General features: G+C 52.4%; 1 protein-coding gene across 1 annotated transcript; it reads left to right on the top strand.

Moving 5' to 3' along the window:
- ATOX1 (antioxidant 1 copper chaperone) lies at positions 1-8,138 on the top strand. The gene is made up of 5 exons (XM_074883499.1): positions 1-39; positions 2,594-2,872; positions 4,102-4,177; positions 5,988-6,145; positions 7,911-8,138. Exons 1-4 carry the CDS (start codon positions 1-3, stop codon positions 6,119-6,121), a joined length of 528 nt encoding a protein of 175 aa, XP_074739600.1. The 3' UTR covers positions 6,122-6,145; positions 7,911-8,138.
- The last annotated feature ends 7,637 nt before the right edge of the window (positions 8,139-15,775 follow it).

Consider the following 15,775-nt stretch of genomic DNA (forward strand, 5'->3'; position numbering starts at 1 on the left):
ATGGTTGAGCCGCAGAGCAGCGCCCTTGAGAAGGTGCTGGTAAACCCCGTTATAGATCAGGGCGGTCCCTTCTGTGCGGCACAGAGCGCGGCAGCTAATAGCAGAGCGCGGCGGGCCCTGACGGACAGGCCACCTCCGGCGTTCTTAAAGGGACAGGCAGCCCGCCACGAGGGGCGGTGTTCCGCGCCCGGTACCACCCCCTGCTGGAGGAAGGGGACGGCGCCCAACATGGCGGCGGGGCGCGGTGGCGGGCCGTGGTGGGGTGTGCCATGACCCTGCTGTTGCTTCCCCCAGCACGGGGGCACCCAATCCCCGGCCCCCACAGGGAAGGGCCACAGACCCAGAACAGTGAATGGGCCACGGCCTCCCCCTTGGATGGCTGCGCCTCCTCCGGCTGCTGCAGCCTGCTCTGCACCACAGGTGCTCACCCAGCCTGAGGCCAGGGCATCCATGGCCCGGCACAACTGACCCGTTCACCTGAGAGAAACCACCAGTGAGGGTGGATAAAAGGAGCTTTTCATGCTAAAGGGCTCCCGTGCAGCACAGCTGCCGAGGCCACCTCCACCAGAAACAGGCAGAAGGCTGTGGTCAACATCTCCAGGCTGCCCTTCCTTCACAACTTCTGAGCAAAGCAGACAGATGGATCGTCTGCCCCGGACGAAAGATAAGCCAAGCAAGGACCTTTTCTAACCCACCTCGCAAGGCCCAAATAGTCTTGCAGAGGAGGAGAAAGGCCTCGAAGCTCACAGATTCCTCACCAGCAGCTGCAGTGAGGAGAGCAGGAGGGTAAGGGAGCAGACAGTCAGCCTGAGCCAGCCAGCTCCCAGAAGGCCATAGCTTTCCACTTGTTTGTGTCACATCCCATCCCAAATGTACCTATGACATGAAGCAGTCAGAGATATATTTCACCGTGTAAAAGTGACTTCTTCCCCACCACCATGTCCCTAAAAGCTGCCTAAAACCCTCCCTGCTATGCCTTGTAGCTAGAGATACAGTCAGTGGACTGGCATGGGACCATGCTCAGCATTAATATCCTTCCCCCCCACACACCCTGGCTATTTATAGACTAAGCCACATTGCAATCTGCCAGTTCATAAATCAGTAGCGCGGACTTCACCAAGTTTAACATGAGACCAGTGACCCAGCACAACAGCCGTCCAAAATAAACTCTGCCCGGGGGGATCCTAGACACCCCCAGAGCAGTAGGGGACAGATATTTCCTCTTTTATAAAAAGGTCAGTACAACAACAGGGACCTATGCACATTAAAACGAATGCCCTCACGCCCTCCATGCAATAGAAACTTGCTAGAAAAGGCATTCACATCATCTTTGGCTCAGTCTTCAGGGGCTCAGCCTGTTCAGCATCAACTCAGTGCGAGGGGAAGGGTTAGCCAAGGCCAGCCGACATCCCAGGATGCAGCTCCCGTTGGTGTGGTAGCAAATAACCAGAAACACCCCAGTTATTCTTTCTGCCACAGTTTCTTAACAGGAAGACGCTGAAGCCCAGCACGTGGTCAGGAAGTGTTGCCCCCCACGCAGCTCTGCCAGCTCTTCTCAGCCCTGACGTGCATCACTGACTCCTTTTCTGGTTACCCACAGCCTGCCAAAGCACCGGAGCTTCTCCCAGCCCCCACCACAGCCGCCTCCACCTTGACTCAAGTTTTTAAGAAAGAGATCCATTCTCCTTCAGAGACAAATAGCCAGGGGAAAAAAACCCCAACAAACGACCCCAAAGCAGACACGCAAACATTCTCAGGGACCCGCATCCTTTCTCTCAACCTACTCTGAAGCAGAAACCCCCCCAAACCTCTCTCGTTCAATAATCCAGTCTACCAGAGCTCTCCTAAGCGAGTAAATCTCATAACCTCAAAAGACAGAGAGGAACAAGCTTTCTGAAGCAGCCCTGCCAACCCTCGTGCCTCTTGCCCCATCTTTATGACTCTTCCCACCTTCCTCCCGCAGCCGCTTTGTCGCTGTGCCAATCCTTAGCCTGTAAAGCAGGTGGGCAGAGCACCAGGCAGGGTGCTGGCAGTTGTTAGGGATCCACTCCAAGTACAAACTTTCTCCACCACTTTCTCCTTAACCCTTTCTGCCATCTCGTGCTTTCCGATGGCCTCACTCCCACCTCGGGCTTCATCCTAACCTGGACAGCATCATCGGTCCAGCCACAGCCCCGGCGCATCTCCTCGCAAGGGGTGGCAGTACCAGAAAAACGGTTAGAGAAACAACCGTGAGAAGTGGGGCTGCATTTCAGCAATGAATACTCCTAAGAATTAAATCGCTGTCCCCAAAAGCCTACTAAAAACAATTTGGTCAGTGTTAAGAACGGGCCAAAGAGTGTCCGGACTCCTGCATCCCACAGCCTGAGCCAGTTCACGTCAGGGCAAACAGAAGCCCCCAGCCCCAAACTCCTGCTGTGCTGAAACCGTCTCTGTGCAGCTGCCTCCGACCTCGCTGCCCTCCCTGGGCTTCTCTGCAGCGGATCCCCGTTCCTGGCCCACCGGCGACTTTGCAAAACCTTCTGAAACCCCGACGTCGGTGGAGCTACGGGGTCAGAGATGAAGGCGGCCAGAACGGTTCTGCCCGTCCGAGGTTACCGAGAGGGGCCGGCGTCCTCCCTGCCCGGGGAGGCCGGGCGGCGGCTGCCCCGCCGCTGCCCCGCTGTGCGGGAGGGGTCGAGAGCGGCTCCCCGGGGGGCTGGGGCCGGGTGGGGCCGCCGGACTCGCCGCCGCCCCGGGGACGCTGTGCGGGGCCGGCGCTCAGGGCCCGGCGCTCCAGGCCCAGCCTCGGCCCTCAGGGGCCCGACGCGGCCCGCCCCTTCCTCCGCGCCGCGCTGAGAGCCGGGAGCCGCCGCCGCGCTCCGCCATGCCGGTGGGTGCCGGGCCCGGGGCGGGGGGGCGGGGGGCGGCGGCTCATCGCGGCCCTCGGCCGGCCCCGCACAGCGCCTGGGCCCGGGCCCGGGCCCGGACTGGGTCGGGCACCGGGGCCGAGCCGGGGGCCTGTGTGGGGCCGAGGGGGCCTTGGTGGGGCCGGGGGACATGGCGGGGATGGGCCCGTTGCCAGCGGAGGCGGCGGGGCAAGGAGGGCGCTGCCCGGCACCGGGAGGAGCCGGCGCCCCACGCCCCCCCCCGCAATCACCGGGGCTTGGGGGCATAGGCCGGCCCCCGGGAGGGCGGGGGGGACCCTGCGGCGGGAGCCCTCCAGTCCCAATGCCTCCTTCCCGCACACCGGCCCCCAGAGCACGCAGGGCATTTGTAAAATAAAAATCAAGAAAATGCTAATTACACTGGAAAATCCTAATGGGAACCGCCATTCCTGAACTGCTTTCCCGGGTGAATTGTGCCCGTGAGGGCTTTAGCCTCTCAGTGGTGGGGGGCAAAGGGTGGCTTTGAATAGAAAAAAGTATGGATTGCGGGTAACAGATAAAAAACAGCTTTACTTTTATTTTTTAAGGAAAATAAAAAGCATGTGCAAGAAAAGGAAGTTAGGATCCGTCTGGTGCCAAAGACTGAACACAATGATTAGTGTTACAGGCAAGCACGTTTATGTTGACCCAGTATCTCTCACAGCTCGTGAAGGTAGCACTGGGGCCTGGGTGAAGCAATGAAAAACCAGCACTAATGTTCCTTAAATTTCAGTTTTGTTGATATTTTTATGAGTTTATTATGTTGGGGACCCACGGCCTTGTAGACGCAAGAAGAATAGGATGGGCAGGCACCAAAAACCTTGCAGTCTAAGTCAGGACAGCGAGTAGCTGGAGGGAGGACACTTGCTTCTCCTGGGCTTTCCAGGGCAAGTGGAGTGAGTCCAGCAGAGGCCCACAGAGATGGCAACCTGTGCTGACCCTGAAGGTGGCCCTGCTCCGAGCAGGGGCCAGACAGTCTCCAGGGGCCCCTAGGGTTATGCTGTGAGGGACACAACAAGGAAGGAGTACCGAGAGCTCTCGGTTTTGCTGAGGATCCCTTAGTGGCATGTGTGGACCTTTTGGTTGGGAAGGATTTGAACCCACCTACCCAAGGAAAAAGGCAAGTGTGGAGGACGAGTGCTTATGGTGTGTTGCCCGCTGCACCCTCCCTGATCCCTCGTCTGCCTCTTTTCAGAAACACGAGTTCTTTGTGGACATGACCTGTGAAGGTTGCTCCAATGCGGTCACCCGTGTCCTGCACAGGCTGGGAGGTGAGTCAGTGCTGGGTGTGTGACAGCCAGCTCACCGGAGCAACGCCAGCTCCGGGGCAGGATGTCAGTGCCCTGGGATCCTCCATTTTGCAAGGGTAGCGCTGTGGGTAAAAGCTGAAAGTGACTGGTTGGAAACCCCTGATCCCTGCTCTGCTCTGAGCCTGCTGCTTAGTAATGAGTTGCTGGTTGTTCATGACATGGAGAAATGTCAAGGGAGGGAGGAGCTGCCATGGCTGCAGGTGGCGGTGAATCACCAGGGCCGCATCCTGAACCCTCTGGGAGCCACACTGGTAGATCCCTGCTCGGGCTGCCAGAAGGAAGGGGTGTCCTGCCAGGTGCTGTTCCCAAGGAAACCCAGGGTATCTGTGGTGCTTCCCTGATGTGTCATCAGTGCCCACGTGTAGAGCTGTCACAGCGAAGAGCTGCTGAGCAGAGCGTTTGGTGGTTGCCTGTACAGCCTATTTTTAATACCACCTGGAAAATTATAACCCATGTCTCCTTTGAGCTGGGATTACCAAGGGAGAAGGAACTGACCCACACTCACCAGTTGTGAGGACCTGTCATCCTGCTCCCCTGTCCTCACCGAGTGAGAACAGCTTTCAGTCACCGAGGAGAAGGCCTTGCAACTTCTTCCAGACCCCGTTACCTGGCTGTGGTGATCCACTTTCTCCGTGTGGTTGTCAGCACCTCCACCACTCTTCAGCATGCTTGCCAGTATCAGCCTCATGTGATGACGTGGCAGAGCTCTCAAAGCTGAGACATACCTGCAAGTTTTGTGGAAATAGGTGGCTGGATAGAGACTTCATGTCCAGTTCCTTTCACTGGGCTAAGAGTGGCTCACCCTTACTAGCCACTCGGAAATCCACATGGGAAAGTGTCTTTTCCCTCCCTCCTCCTGTAAGCTGGTACCGCCACTGAGGAAACCTGTCCTGACCCTGTCCTAACCCCTACGCTAACTGCCTCGTTAGTGACTGTCTATGCTAAACCATGGCACAGGCTGAGCTGGTTGGAGATTATAGTGATTGGTTTCAACTCAGCTCATTCTGGTTGTTGCATGAGTGATTGTGTTGATCCAGGGTGGGGTGAGCAGATTTCAAGTAGTTGAGAATCAGTGCTGCCCGATGCAGATCGATAGGAGACCTGGCTTCCTTCATACCACTGCTGGCAAGATACCAGTTTAGTTTTGCTGGCTGGTGGTGGGATCAGGGGCTGCTGGCAGGAGGCACCCATACATTTGACTGATGGCCTTGGGAGCACGAATGTGTGAATCACAGAATCATTCAGATTGGAAAAGACCCTTGGGATCACTGAGTCCAACCATCAGCCCTACTCTACAAAGTTCTCCCCTACCCCACATCCCCCAACATCTCATCCAAATGACCCTTAAACACACCCAGGGATGGTGACTCCACCACCTCCCTGGGCAGCCTATTCCACTGTCTGACCACTCTTTCTGTGAAAAATTTTTTCCTAATATCCGGTTTAAACCTCCCCCGTTGCAGTTCAAAGCCATTCCCTCTTGTTCTATCGCTAATTAACTGTGAGAAGAGACCAGCACCAACCTGTCTGCAATGTCCTTTCAGGTAGTTGTAGAGAGTGATGAGGTCTCCCCTCAGCCTTCTCCTCAAACTAAACAGTCCCAGCTCCTTCAATCACTCCTCACAGGATTTATTCTCCAGGCCCTACATGGGGATTATCATCTCCCTACTTCTGCTGGTCACACTATTTCTAATACAAGGTGAGTTTTCCCCATGCTCACACCCTTTAGCTGCTTCTAGCTATGCAAGTTTTTTTTTTTCTTTCCTTGTAGGTGTCCAGTTTGATATTGACCTGCCCAACAAGAAGGTGTGCATCGACTCTGAGCACAGTGTTGACACCCTATTGGAAACCCTAAAGAAGACTGGGAAGAACGCTTCCTACCTTGGGGAGAAGTCTGCACAGTAGCCTTGCCCGGTGTGAAGAGGCTAGGTATATACCAGGAGTATGAAATGCTGAAGAGAGAGTTCTGAGCTTTTTCCAGCTCTCCCAATAAAACAGGCTGTTTCCAGGGATGCACAAAGTAGGAAAGACCTGCAGGTCCAGCTTCAGCAAACCCCTCATACCGGAGAAGCAGCAGGACCACATACAGCCAGCACCATTTCTGTGGGGGACCCCTTAGCTACTCTGGAAAGCCCATGTGAACCCAACCATGGTTGTAGAGGAGAGGTAGAACACAGCCTCTGTGCCTTTCCTAGGTGAACCTAGAGCTTGCCAGAGCATATCATGCATGAAAACAAATCCCAAAGACATTCACCAGCTGACCAGAGAGAATGGTGGCCCCCAACAATACCTGGGAGGGCGGTGGGACACAAAGACCCCTGTGGGTACGTGATGGAGGGGGTTGGTTGTTAGCACAAGGACCTCCAACATGAGATTCTGTTGATATCACTGTTAATCCTCCACTAAATTCGAGGATGAAAAAAGCAGCACCCTGCTGCCCTCATGGGTGCAAAATGTTGGGTTTCAGAATAGCTCCCAGTACGCACAGCCCCTGGCTAACTGGACATCTGTCCCAAGGCAACCTGATCGTTGCAGCCTGTTGATTTTCCTAGAGTCCCAACACTATGAGGACATGTACAAAACTCTTTCCTGACTGTGAAATGTTTTTGCAGACAGAGTTCAATTTCAGTGGAAAAGAATGAAGTGGGAGGAGAGGGCTGCGCGCTCACTGCGTGTACTGTTCTTTGTCCAAGGTTATTATATTGCATCTCTTTAAGATCTTGTTTCTGTCAGTGGAGCTTTCTAATCCAATGACACACTTTTAAAATGGTCTGGTTTGATCATCACAAATACCCAGCACAGATGCACTGAAACCAGTTCATGCTGATTTAATTCCCAGTCAGTAAATTAAATCAGGGATTTACACCAGCAGGAATTAAACTGATACAAGAAAGAATCGAGCTGATACTGATGTGTGTGTGCAATAGATCTGCACTGTTTAATACTGACTTAACAGATTTAAAATCTGCAATTTGTATCATTTGAGTAAGCTCTCAATACTTCTTAGAAATTGTTTAAAATCATAGCTATGATCAAAAAATATTGCTATTTAAAACAGACAGAAACATGCTCTGAACTGATTAGTGCCTGAAATAGTTTTCAGCTCATAGTACTGACTGCAAGAGCTGTTTTCAACTTGCAGGGACTTGTGGACTATGTCTCAAATGCCTGCACAAATTAACCATTACAGCAAAGCCAGTCTCAAATAATGTGGACATGCCCCTTTTTTCCCTAGCCCTGTGTTCTCACCACCTTCCTTACATTACGTCAGGGCAGCTAGAGAGTCAGTTCAGCTGGCTGACCTGGCAGAACATTTCTTACAATGTTTTTGTTTTTCTGTTGGATTTTAACTGAAGCTATTTCACTTATCCAAGGATCATAAGATCCAAAACAAAAGAGAGAGGTGGCTTGACTGCCCTTGCTAGTAATTTGCTGCTAGATCACTTCAGCTGTCATGGGAAAAAACACTAAATTTAAGTTTTAGAGCACATTTCCCTTCATACGGAGTATTTTTAGGGGTTCATCTATAAAAGGAGGGAGGGAAGTCACAAATCATTGGCATAGAGCTCAGGCGGATGGCTTTCCTTTGGCTTGTGACCGGCAGAGGGCATCTTTGTATAACATGATCTTCTCTGTGCTTTGGTATTTTTTCCATTTATTTATTTTTTTGTTTGTTTATTTATTTATTTTGCAGGAACTCAAACATGACTTCAGCAAAAAAGGTGGCTTAACTGTTTGCATACCTCTTAACTTGCTCTGACATTTGACCTTTACTACCCTGCCAGATGTCGGAAAGCAGAGGGCTGGCAGGAAGAGACAGCTTCATCTTGGGCTTTAAAAAGTGGAGAAATCTAGAGAAGGAGGTTATATGCTGTTTCTAGTCCCACAGTAAATCAAGGCGCTGCTTCTATCTTTCAGTGCATGTCTGTGTGTCTTGTGTGTCTTTGTACTGCTTTAAGTGGTTTTCTGTAAAAGAGATGGGAAACTGTCTCTTACATGCAAGACAACTCTCTCAGGAAATTGCACCTGTCTTCAGAAGTTGACTGCAATCTGTGCCTGAGGGACATGTCTCAGGAGAACTGAGCTTGAATGTCACTTAGATTCGGGCAATCTGTCTTTCCATCACAGAACAGACAAATTTTCCATTTGGGATGTGAGTGCTGGGAAGAAGGGACTCTTGCAAGTGAACAAGTGTCCTTTTGAGTTAAATGGGACCACGAGGTAGAAGTCACTGGACCCCAGCAAGATGATTGAGCCCACAGGCCACCAAATTGCAAGTAGAAACAGGGAACACAGACTCAGCCTAGGTTTAGTACAGTGCTTGTTAGGGCACTGCATGACCATATAGATGTGAGGAATCATTCTGGATCGTGGGCCCAGCTCAAGACACCTGGATCAGTCCCTTCCCCTAGCAAGTGTTCCTCTTGCCCCCTTCCCTGCCCGCCTACAAAATTTCAGCCAAACAGGTAATAGCGTCGTGGGGCCCTGATGCTGGGCAGGATCCACGGGTGCTCCATGCACCCACAGACACAGGAGAACGCCTGTGCTGATGAGAAATGCAGAAGGGATGGAGGAAGGAAAGGGCTGTGGGGATCTCCAAGGCCTCTTATTTCTCAGCCCAGTAACCAGTTGTACTGTTGCTTTGCCCAGCTCCTATCCATTTAATTCAGGTTTTCAGCCCAGTGGAAGGATTGCATGTGTCTGTCCCAGTCTGCTGTCTCTCGTTTCACCTGGGGGATGTCTCCCATACCTACCAGTCACAACTGACTCCTACAGAAAGGAAAACCAACTAAAGTTTGAAGGAAAAGGTTACTCTGTATTAAGAGATTTTTCACACGTACATTGAGATTAGTTTTGACATAATTGCAATTTATTCTTTCCTGGAGTGGTTTAGAACTCCAAAGTCCATCCTTACCGTTGATGTAAAGTAAAATTAAGTGCTGGAGATGCACTTGCAGGGGCTGGAGACATTTCAAGGAATGTGTTGCAGATGCTTTTTATTACTTTTTAATTTAAGGGAAGCTAAAGGATAAAAGTGTAACATTACTGCATTATTTTCTTGCATTAAAATCTCCCAGTGGCAGGAAGTTTCCAGAGCTAAGGCCCAGAACCACAACCTATTTCTGCTTTGTGCCCATGCACTCAGATGCCTGACATAACACTTCCGTGGACCTGGGTGAATCCCTTTCCCTAGCCCCACTCCCTTGCTGGTCTGAGCTGGTGTTTGCCAATGTTAATTATTATTTACTGCTTTCAGCTTCCTCCCAGGCATGGCCGGTGCAGCCACCAGCAGCTGGTTGCCCGGTGGCTCAGCTCTGGTGGCAGTGGGCTGGGGGAGGACGTGTGCGGGCGGTTTGGTGTGCAGCTGGATGGCACGCGGTGGCACGGCTGGCCTTGGAGCCAGCAGTCCCTGTGGCACTTGCTGTGTGCCAGACTGGCGGGCGGGACCACCAGTGGTGTGTGTGGCCGTGGAGGAGAACTCACAGTCTGTCTTGCTGTAAACCAGGCTGCTTGTCCTTGATGTCTTGACTGCAGCTTATGCTATCCACACTGCCCCGGCTGCTCCACTCCCCACTCCCGGTTCTGCTAACTGTCTGTTTTGGTTAAATCCTGCTTATCTCTGAGCCAGCCAAGGAAAGGTTTCTACCCACAGCCAGGCAGGAGGTTCATGCAGATACATGAAGTTTCAGCACCCATCTGCAGGGCTACAGTCTCCCACCATTCAGTGTGGGTGAAGGGGCCGGACACTGCTTTAAGCTCATCTGCTGTAAAAATGACATTGCAGCTTTGGGTGGAAATCGGCTGCAGTGACGAGCTGTGGTCACCCCCAGCTGGTTGCAGAGTGTGGTGGGAATACACGCTGCCCGCAGGGGAGAGGAGTGACCCTCCACAAAGCCTGCCTGGAGCTGGTCTCCATCCACCGGAGCAGTGATGTCCAGGCTGGGGACTCTTCCCCTCCTGGTCCCTGTCCTGGGCTTTAAGAAATGCCTCTAAGTGTCCCTCGCAGCAAGCAATCCTTACGCTTGGCTGCTGTGCTCTGCCCGGTCATTAGTGTCATTTACAGCCCCTACAATTTCTCCGTGTGTGCAGCATGGCAGGGGCTGCCCCCAGCCGCTTCCCTGCGGTGTCCCTGCCGCTTGCTTTCCAATGGAGACTGTGCATGTGCAGTGTTTGTGGGCCTTCATGCCTGATGGCTCGTGGCATTTGATGGCCTGCTCCTCACTCACTGTTCCAGAGCAGAGGGGACAGAGCAGTGACAAGTCTGTGTAGGCCACCCCTCTCTGGTGCCATACCCTGGGGATGCTGATGGGAGTGAGCAGTTGGGAAAGCACCAAGGGCTCCCCTGAGTCCTGCTTCAGCCTTTCTTCCATGGCCCCAGTGCTCAGACCCTTCCACTGCATCCCTCTCCCTTTCCCCTGGCCCTGTGGAGAGGGAGCTCTGGGGTTTCTTCTCCAGCCAAGAGGAGGGAAGTGCTGTGATGGTCACTAACCCCAGCACTGCAGGCACATTTAGTGAAAATACCAATGAGCTGGGACAACTCCTATTAGAGCAGGGCTGGAGGATGACACCCAAGCTGCTGCTTGTTTTCTCCACCAAAAAGGACAGCATCGCATGTGCTCCCCCATCAACCTTGTAGGCTTATCAGGGGAACAGGGCGTTTCAACCAGACCAGGCAATCTGCGGAACACTCTCTTTCTGCCTGTTTTCCTTCCCTCTGGATAAGATAAGATGTTTGGGGAGATGACCTGCTGGTCCTACCTCCAGGACAGTGAGCGCAGGAGGCTCTGCACCAGCGTTCCTGGAGCAGTGGCTCTGCAGGAGCACAGGGTTCCTCCCGAAAGGCCACCTCTCCCACGAACACACAGTCAGAGCTGAGTAATGACACCCTGTGAGAGTCCCTGCTTTGGCGTGTGGGCTGCGTTTGGGCTGATTACAGCTGGGCTAGGAAAGTTAAGGAAGGATGGTCGAGTCTGAACAGAGCAGCAGACCTGCAGAGTGGCTTATGGAAAAGCTCTGGGAGAAAAGACAGGTCCTTCATAGAGTCTAAAAGAATAAGATAGTCAGTACCTAAGCAGAGTCTCTTTGCTCTGCCACTGTCCAAGATCTTCAAAATTGTCACTCATCAGGTTGGTCCGAAATTGGCCCCCAGGTTGCATGTCATGGAGAGGGACCCCAGCAAGCCTGCACAGATTACGTGGTCACAATGATTTCCACAGGAAACAATATGCCAGACACTGAGGCTGTGAGGCCGTTTTCAGACGAGGAAATGCTCAGTTTGCAATGCAAACAGGAAAGGGTGGCACTTGGAAAAGGAGCTTTCCTGTACCACAGACACCTTGGCTCTTCAGGACATCCCAGTGACCTGCTGGAAGAGGGATGTGTCAGCCCTGCCAGCTGCAGGGCGAGCAGCCGCTGAGGTACAATTCAGTGCATTGCCATCAGTGAAGATGTCCTCCCAGCAGCAGGAGTTCACTTCTGGTTTCTCCACGGGGTTCTCAGCCCAGCTCCGGCTGAACTGTGAGAGTCCATGAACTGCCTCTACTGTGGCACCACTAAGATCTGGACAAACCCAGAGAGACCCTCTTTAAAAGTTCTTTTGTTTCCCCTGCCTCAAAATTATCTTTGCCTTCCCCCCCCCGTGGTGTTTCCAACAGAAGGCATTTGCTTTTCTCACCCACTTCATTGTGTTTGCAGAGTTGCTCATCTTGTAGTGCTGCTGTACTTCTGGGTGTCATTTTTCACTCAGTGTTACCTTTCCCTGCTTTTAAAACCAAAATCTGATTTCAGTGGAAAAGTCTGCAGCCTCCAAAACCCAGTCCTTTATCCACAAAAGAAAAGGCTGCCTTGGTTATCCCAGAGCCACCTTAAGCACCACTAGCTTTTTGGCCCTTTCTAATTACCAGATGACAGGCAGGGGATGATTTTAACCAAAGGAGCAGTTGTACTCAGTTGAACCACCCAGTAAATGAGAGAATTTCCAAAATAGCACCGCAGGCTGCAGAAAGCAGACAAGGGATGGGAGATCCCCTTCAGTGCCTGCAAATGGTGATCCCTGTTGGCTTGGAGAGGTAAATTGCTGTGAAATTTCAGGGTGGGAAAGAAGGGTTCAGTTTGCAACAATCTCAGGAATTCCACAGGCGTGTCATGTCTGGGTGTTAAGACTGCTACACAGGGGATTCATTACCAAAAGATGGGGATTTTCTAGTCTTAACTCTGCTTTTAAATGTTTGCTGTAAGAAACAACCTGCCTTAGGCTTCCACCTTTGCTCGCCTGCCTGCTCCCAGCCCAGGCATGGCAGTAGCAGAGCTGGGAGCTGGATGAGCACCATGACTGATGTTTGACTTGCAGGCAGGATCATACCCCCATGCTTTTGAGGTCAAGATCTGCAACGTTGCTCTGACCAACTGCTCTTTGAGCTACAGCCATGAAGATGGACCTGGACGTCTGTGTGGCACTGGGCTGGGTGTCCGTACTCACGGGCATCGCCCTAAGTGGTCATCTCTGCTGATGGAGGCCAAGTGTGATGAAACAGCCAGATAATGTGGTCCCTTGGAGGGAGTCAAGCTCCAAAACTGACTGGAAAAAGCTTGACAGTCTCTCTGAGCTAGATGTGCTGGTCTTGCATCTTTCCAATAAGGTCTACAAGACTCCATCTTCCTTGTCACACTGTAATGGGTGATGCGCGGAGCTGTCCTGATGCTTGCTGCACTGATGTACAGAGCAACACCAGAGGCCCTTGCTGGTTCCCCCACTCCCTTGTCAATACTTGCAGGTTCCCTGTATGACCATCACAGGCATCTTTCCACGTTGCAGCTTCCAAAACAGCAAAACATACGGGGATCTGACAGACTCCCCCTCCAAGGCTGTGGCAGTGTAAATAAAAAAAATAAAAAAACCCAAGCCAAACAAAAAACAGGCTTAATTAAGGACTTCAAGAGCAGGAAATGTGCACATATAGGCTAGCCAGAGCACAAATATTTTCTTTTGGAGCTGTTTTCTCCAAGGGTTCAGCAAGGTGATCAAGGCTGGGTTATAGAGCGAGGGTAGCAAACAGTTCCCAGCCCCTCCGGAAGGCAGTGGCCACAGGGCACTTGTTCCGCATCCTTCCCCGGTGCTCCAGCCTTTGGCTTTAGCCTCCTGCACTATATACTGAAGCTATTCAACCATTTGGCTAAAAGCAGATGGGGAGGGAGAGAAAACAAAGTCAAACGAGAAGGAGAAAGGCAGCTTTTGTGCTGCCTCTGTTTGCAAAAGACCAAGCCCCTTTCGGACGAAAGTTTAATTTACTGGACTCTGGAGAGCTGAGGCTCACAGCCCCACAGCTGCTGCAGGAGGTGGCATTTTGGGGCAGCGATAGGGAGCAGGTAGGGAGGCAGCTCTCATGAGTGAGGAGCTCTCTCAGAGGGGCTGTGGGATACACAGGAGATGATGCAAAGTCCTTGGCTGCTCTGGGGAGAGCAGATCTGCTCTGTGACTGTTCTCCTACATGGACCTTGCCCAGGTCACCTAGAAGGGATGAGGAAAACTGGTCTGCATAGGCAGGAGCCTTCAGCCTGGCCCTTCCTACTATTGTCTCTCTGCTCATCATGCCTGCTCCTGAGCACCTCCGGAAAGACTTCTGGGTGCTACATAGCTGGGTTTGGGTTTCCTCTTCACCAGACCAGGCCAGTGGGTTGCTGTGCTGTCACTGGGGCAGGGCACAGCCAGAAGAGAGATGCTGCAGCATTTCAGACTTCCTCATGGTTCCCAGTTCCCAACAGGTGTGGAACTCCCAGAGCAGAGCTGTCTCTGTCAGCCCACCTAAGACCTGCTCACCCTTTTTCAACAGATGGATGAGAAAATGTTAAAGTAACAAATGTAGCTCATTCCCTTTGAATGAAAGACGCTTGAATGGAACAGGAATCCACTGTGCCCAAGGACCCTCCTGCCCCATTTCAGATGAACTAAATTCCCCCCCTCCAAAGCTCCTGCTCAGCTGTGGGCAGAGCTTGGCCCACAGAAGCCAGCGTCAGCATGGTGCACAATGCCCAGCAATCACAACAGTGGCCGCTGGCTTAATCCGTTGTGCACAGCTTTAAAAAAATCCAACCCACAAAGCTATTGTCAGAGTGATCCCACTGATTGCATCAGAAGTCTGCATGGGACATGGGGCTGTCTCGAGGGCGGGCAGGGCTCAGTGGGGGGATGCCTGGGGTGCTGCCTGCTCGGGATGGCATTGTAGGGAGCAGCCCTACAAAGAGACCCTACGGTCCTTTGGCTTCTGCCTTGCCTCTGTGTCTCAGCTGAGCTGGTGGGGGTTAGTTCTTCATATCATCCCCACAAAGGCATGGGGCAAAGAGTTAGGGTCTCCCTTTGGTGGAGAAAACCCCGATAGGAGTATTTGCATCTGTATTTCCCTTTATTTTTTCCTTCCCCACTTCCCCTGCCTCTGACCAGTGCTAAACGCTTGTGTTCTCCCAGGAGCAGCCAGCAAAGCAGGCGGCTCGGTGGGAACGATCCAATTTCCAGGGCAACCAGGACAGGACTGAGTCCAGAACGTCCTCGACTCACAGTGCTGCTCTTATTTCTCCCCGGTTTCCTCTCCATGTGCTTTCTTAAATCAGCCTGTCTATTGCCAGGGGAGAAGCCAAAAAAGCAGAGATGTGGCACATCCAGAGTCCTCCCTGTTGGCTTTACAGCTGCGGGGGGATTTTTAGCTTTCCAGTTTCAGGAGCACCCTCCAAGCTTGCCCTGCCCTGAGGTCAAATTATGTCAAAGTATGGTCAAAGCAAGAGCATAGGAAGCCAAGAGACCAGCTCTGACTCTTTAAAAGCTCTGTGCTGAGCTGTTGGCTTCTCATCAAGGGTTCATGTGCTGAAGACAGGGACATGTATCCCCAGGTAATGATCACCATTCTTTGCCACTAGCACTGGCCACCCAGAGCCACCTCCACCATGAACCTGCTGGGGACAGCTGGAACTACAATTCCTGGTGTGTCCAGAGGAAAACCAGAAAAGTGAGGCCCCTGTGCCTCACCAATTATCTCAGCTGAGTGTCTCCAAACCCCTCCTGCCATCCACTTGCTTTCCTTCTCCCTGGCAGAGCCAGTCTGTCCACAACTCCTCTAAATAGGGTCTCAGCGCACCAGTGGAGCTGTGGGTGCCCAGCTGCATGCCAGGCAGCTCAGCAGAGAGGCTGCATTAGCGAGACGCCAGCAAACCTTCCCTGTGAGCCGCCCAGAGCTCCACCGGACAGCAGGAGCTGCACTTGGGATAGATGCTGGAAGAGCCACTTTGAGGTAAAGGGAGCTGGGCATGAACAAGCACCTCTTTCTGCCATGGAAAACAATAGACCTAACCCAATGCAACCCAATGCAGGGGGGTTTTAAAACTCATCCCGAAAGCAGAAAAATGCAGAAAACCTCCAGCTGTTATTTCCAGATTTACAAACCCAACAGAGGACCTGCCAATTCATGCCAGAGAAGAAAACTTGTTTGTGTGTGTGTGCATAAAAATGAAAGCCAGGCATTGCTCCCCACGCCTGGAATTGTCTCTCTGGCCCCCGGCTGGGCAGCAGCT

This window comes from Strix uralensis, chromosome 14 (genome assembly GCF_047716275.1).
Source record: "Strix uralensis isolate ZFMK-TIS-50842 chromosome 14, bStrUra1, whole genome shotgun sequence".
NCBI lineage: Eukaryota > Metazoa > Chordata > Aves > Strigiformes > Strigidae > Strix > Strix uralensis.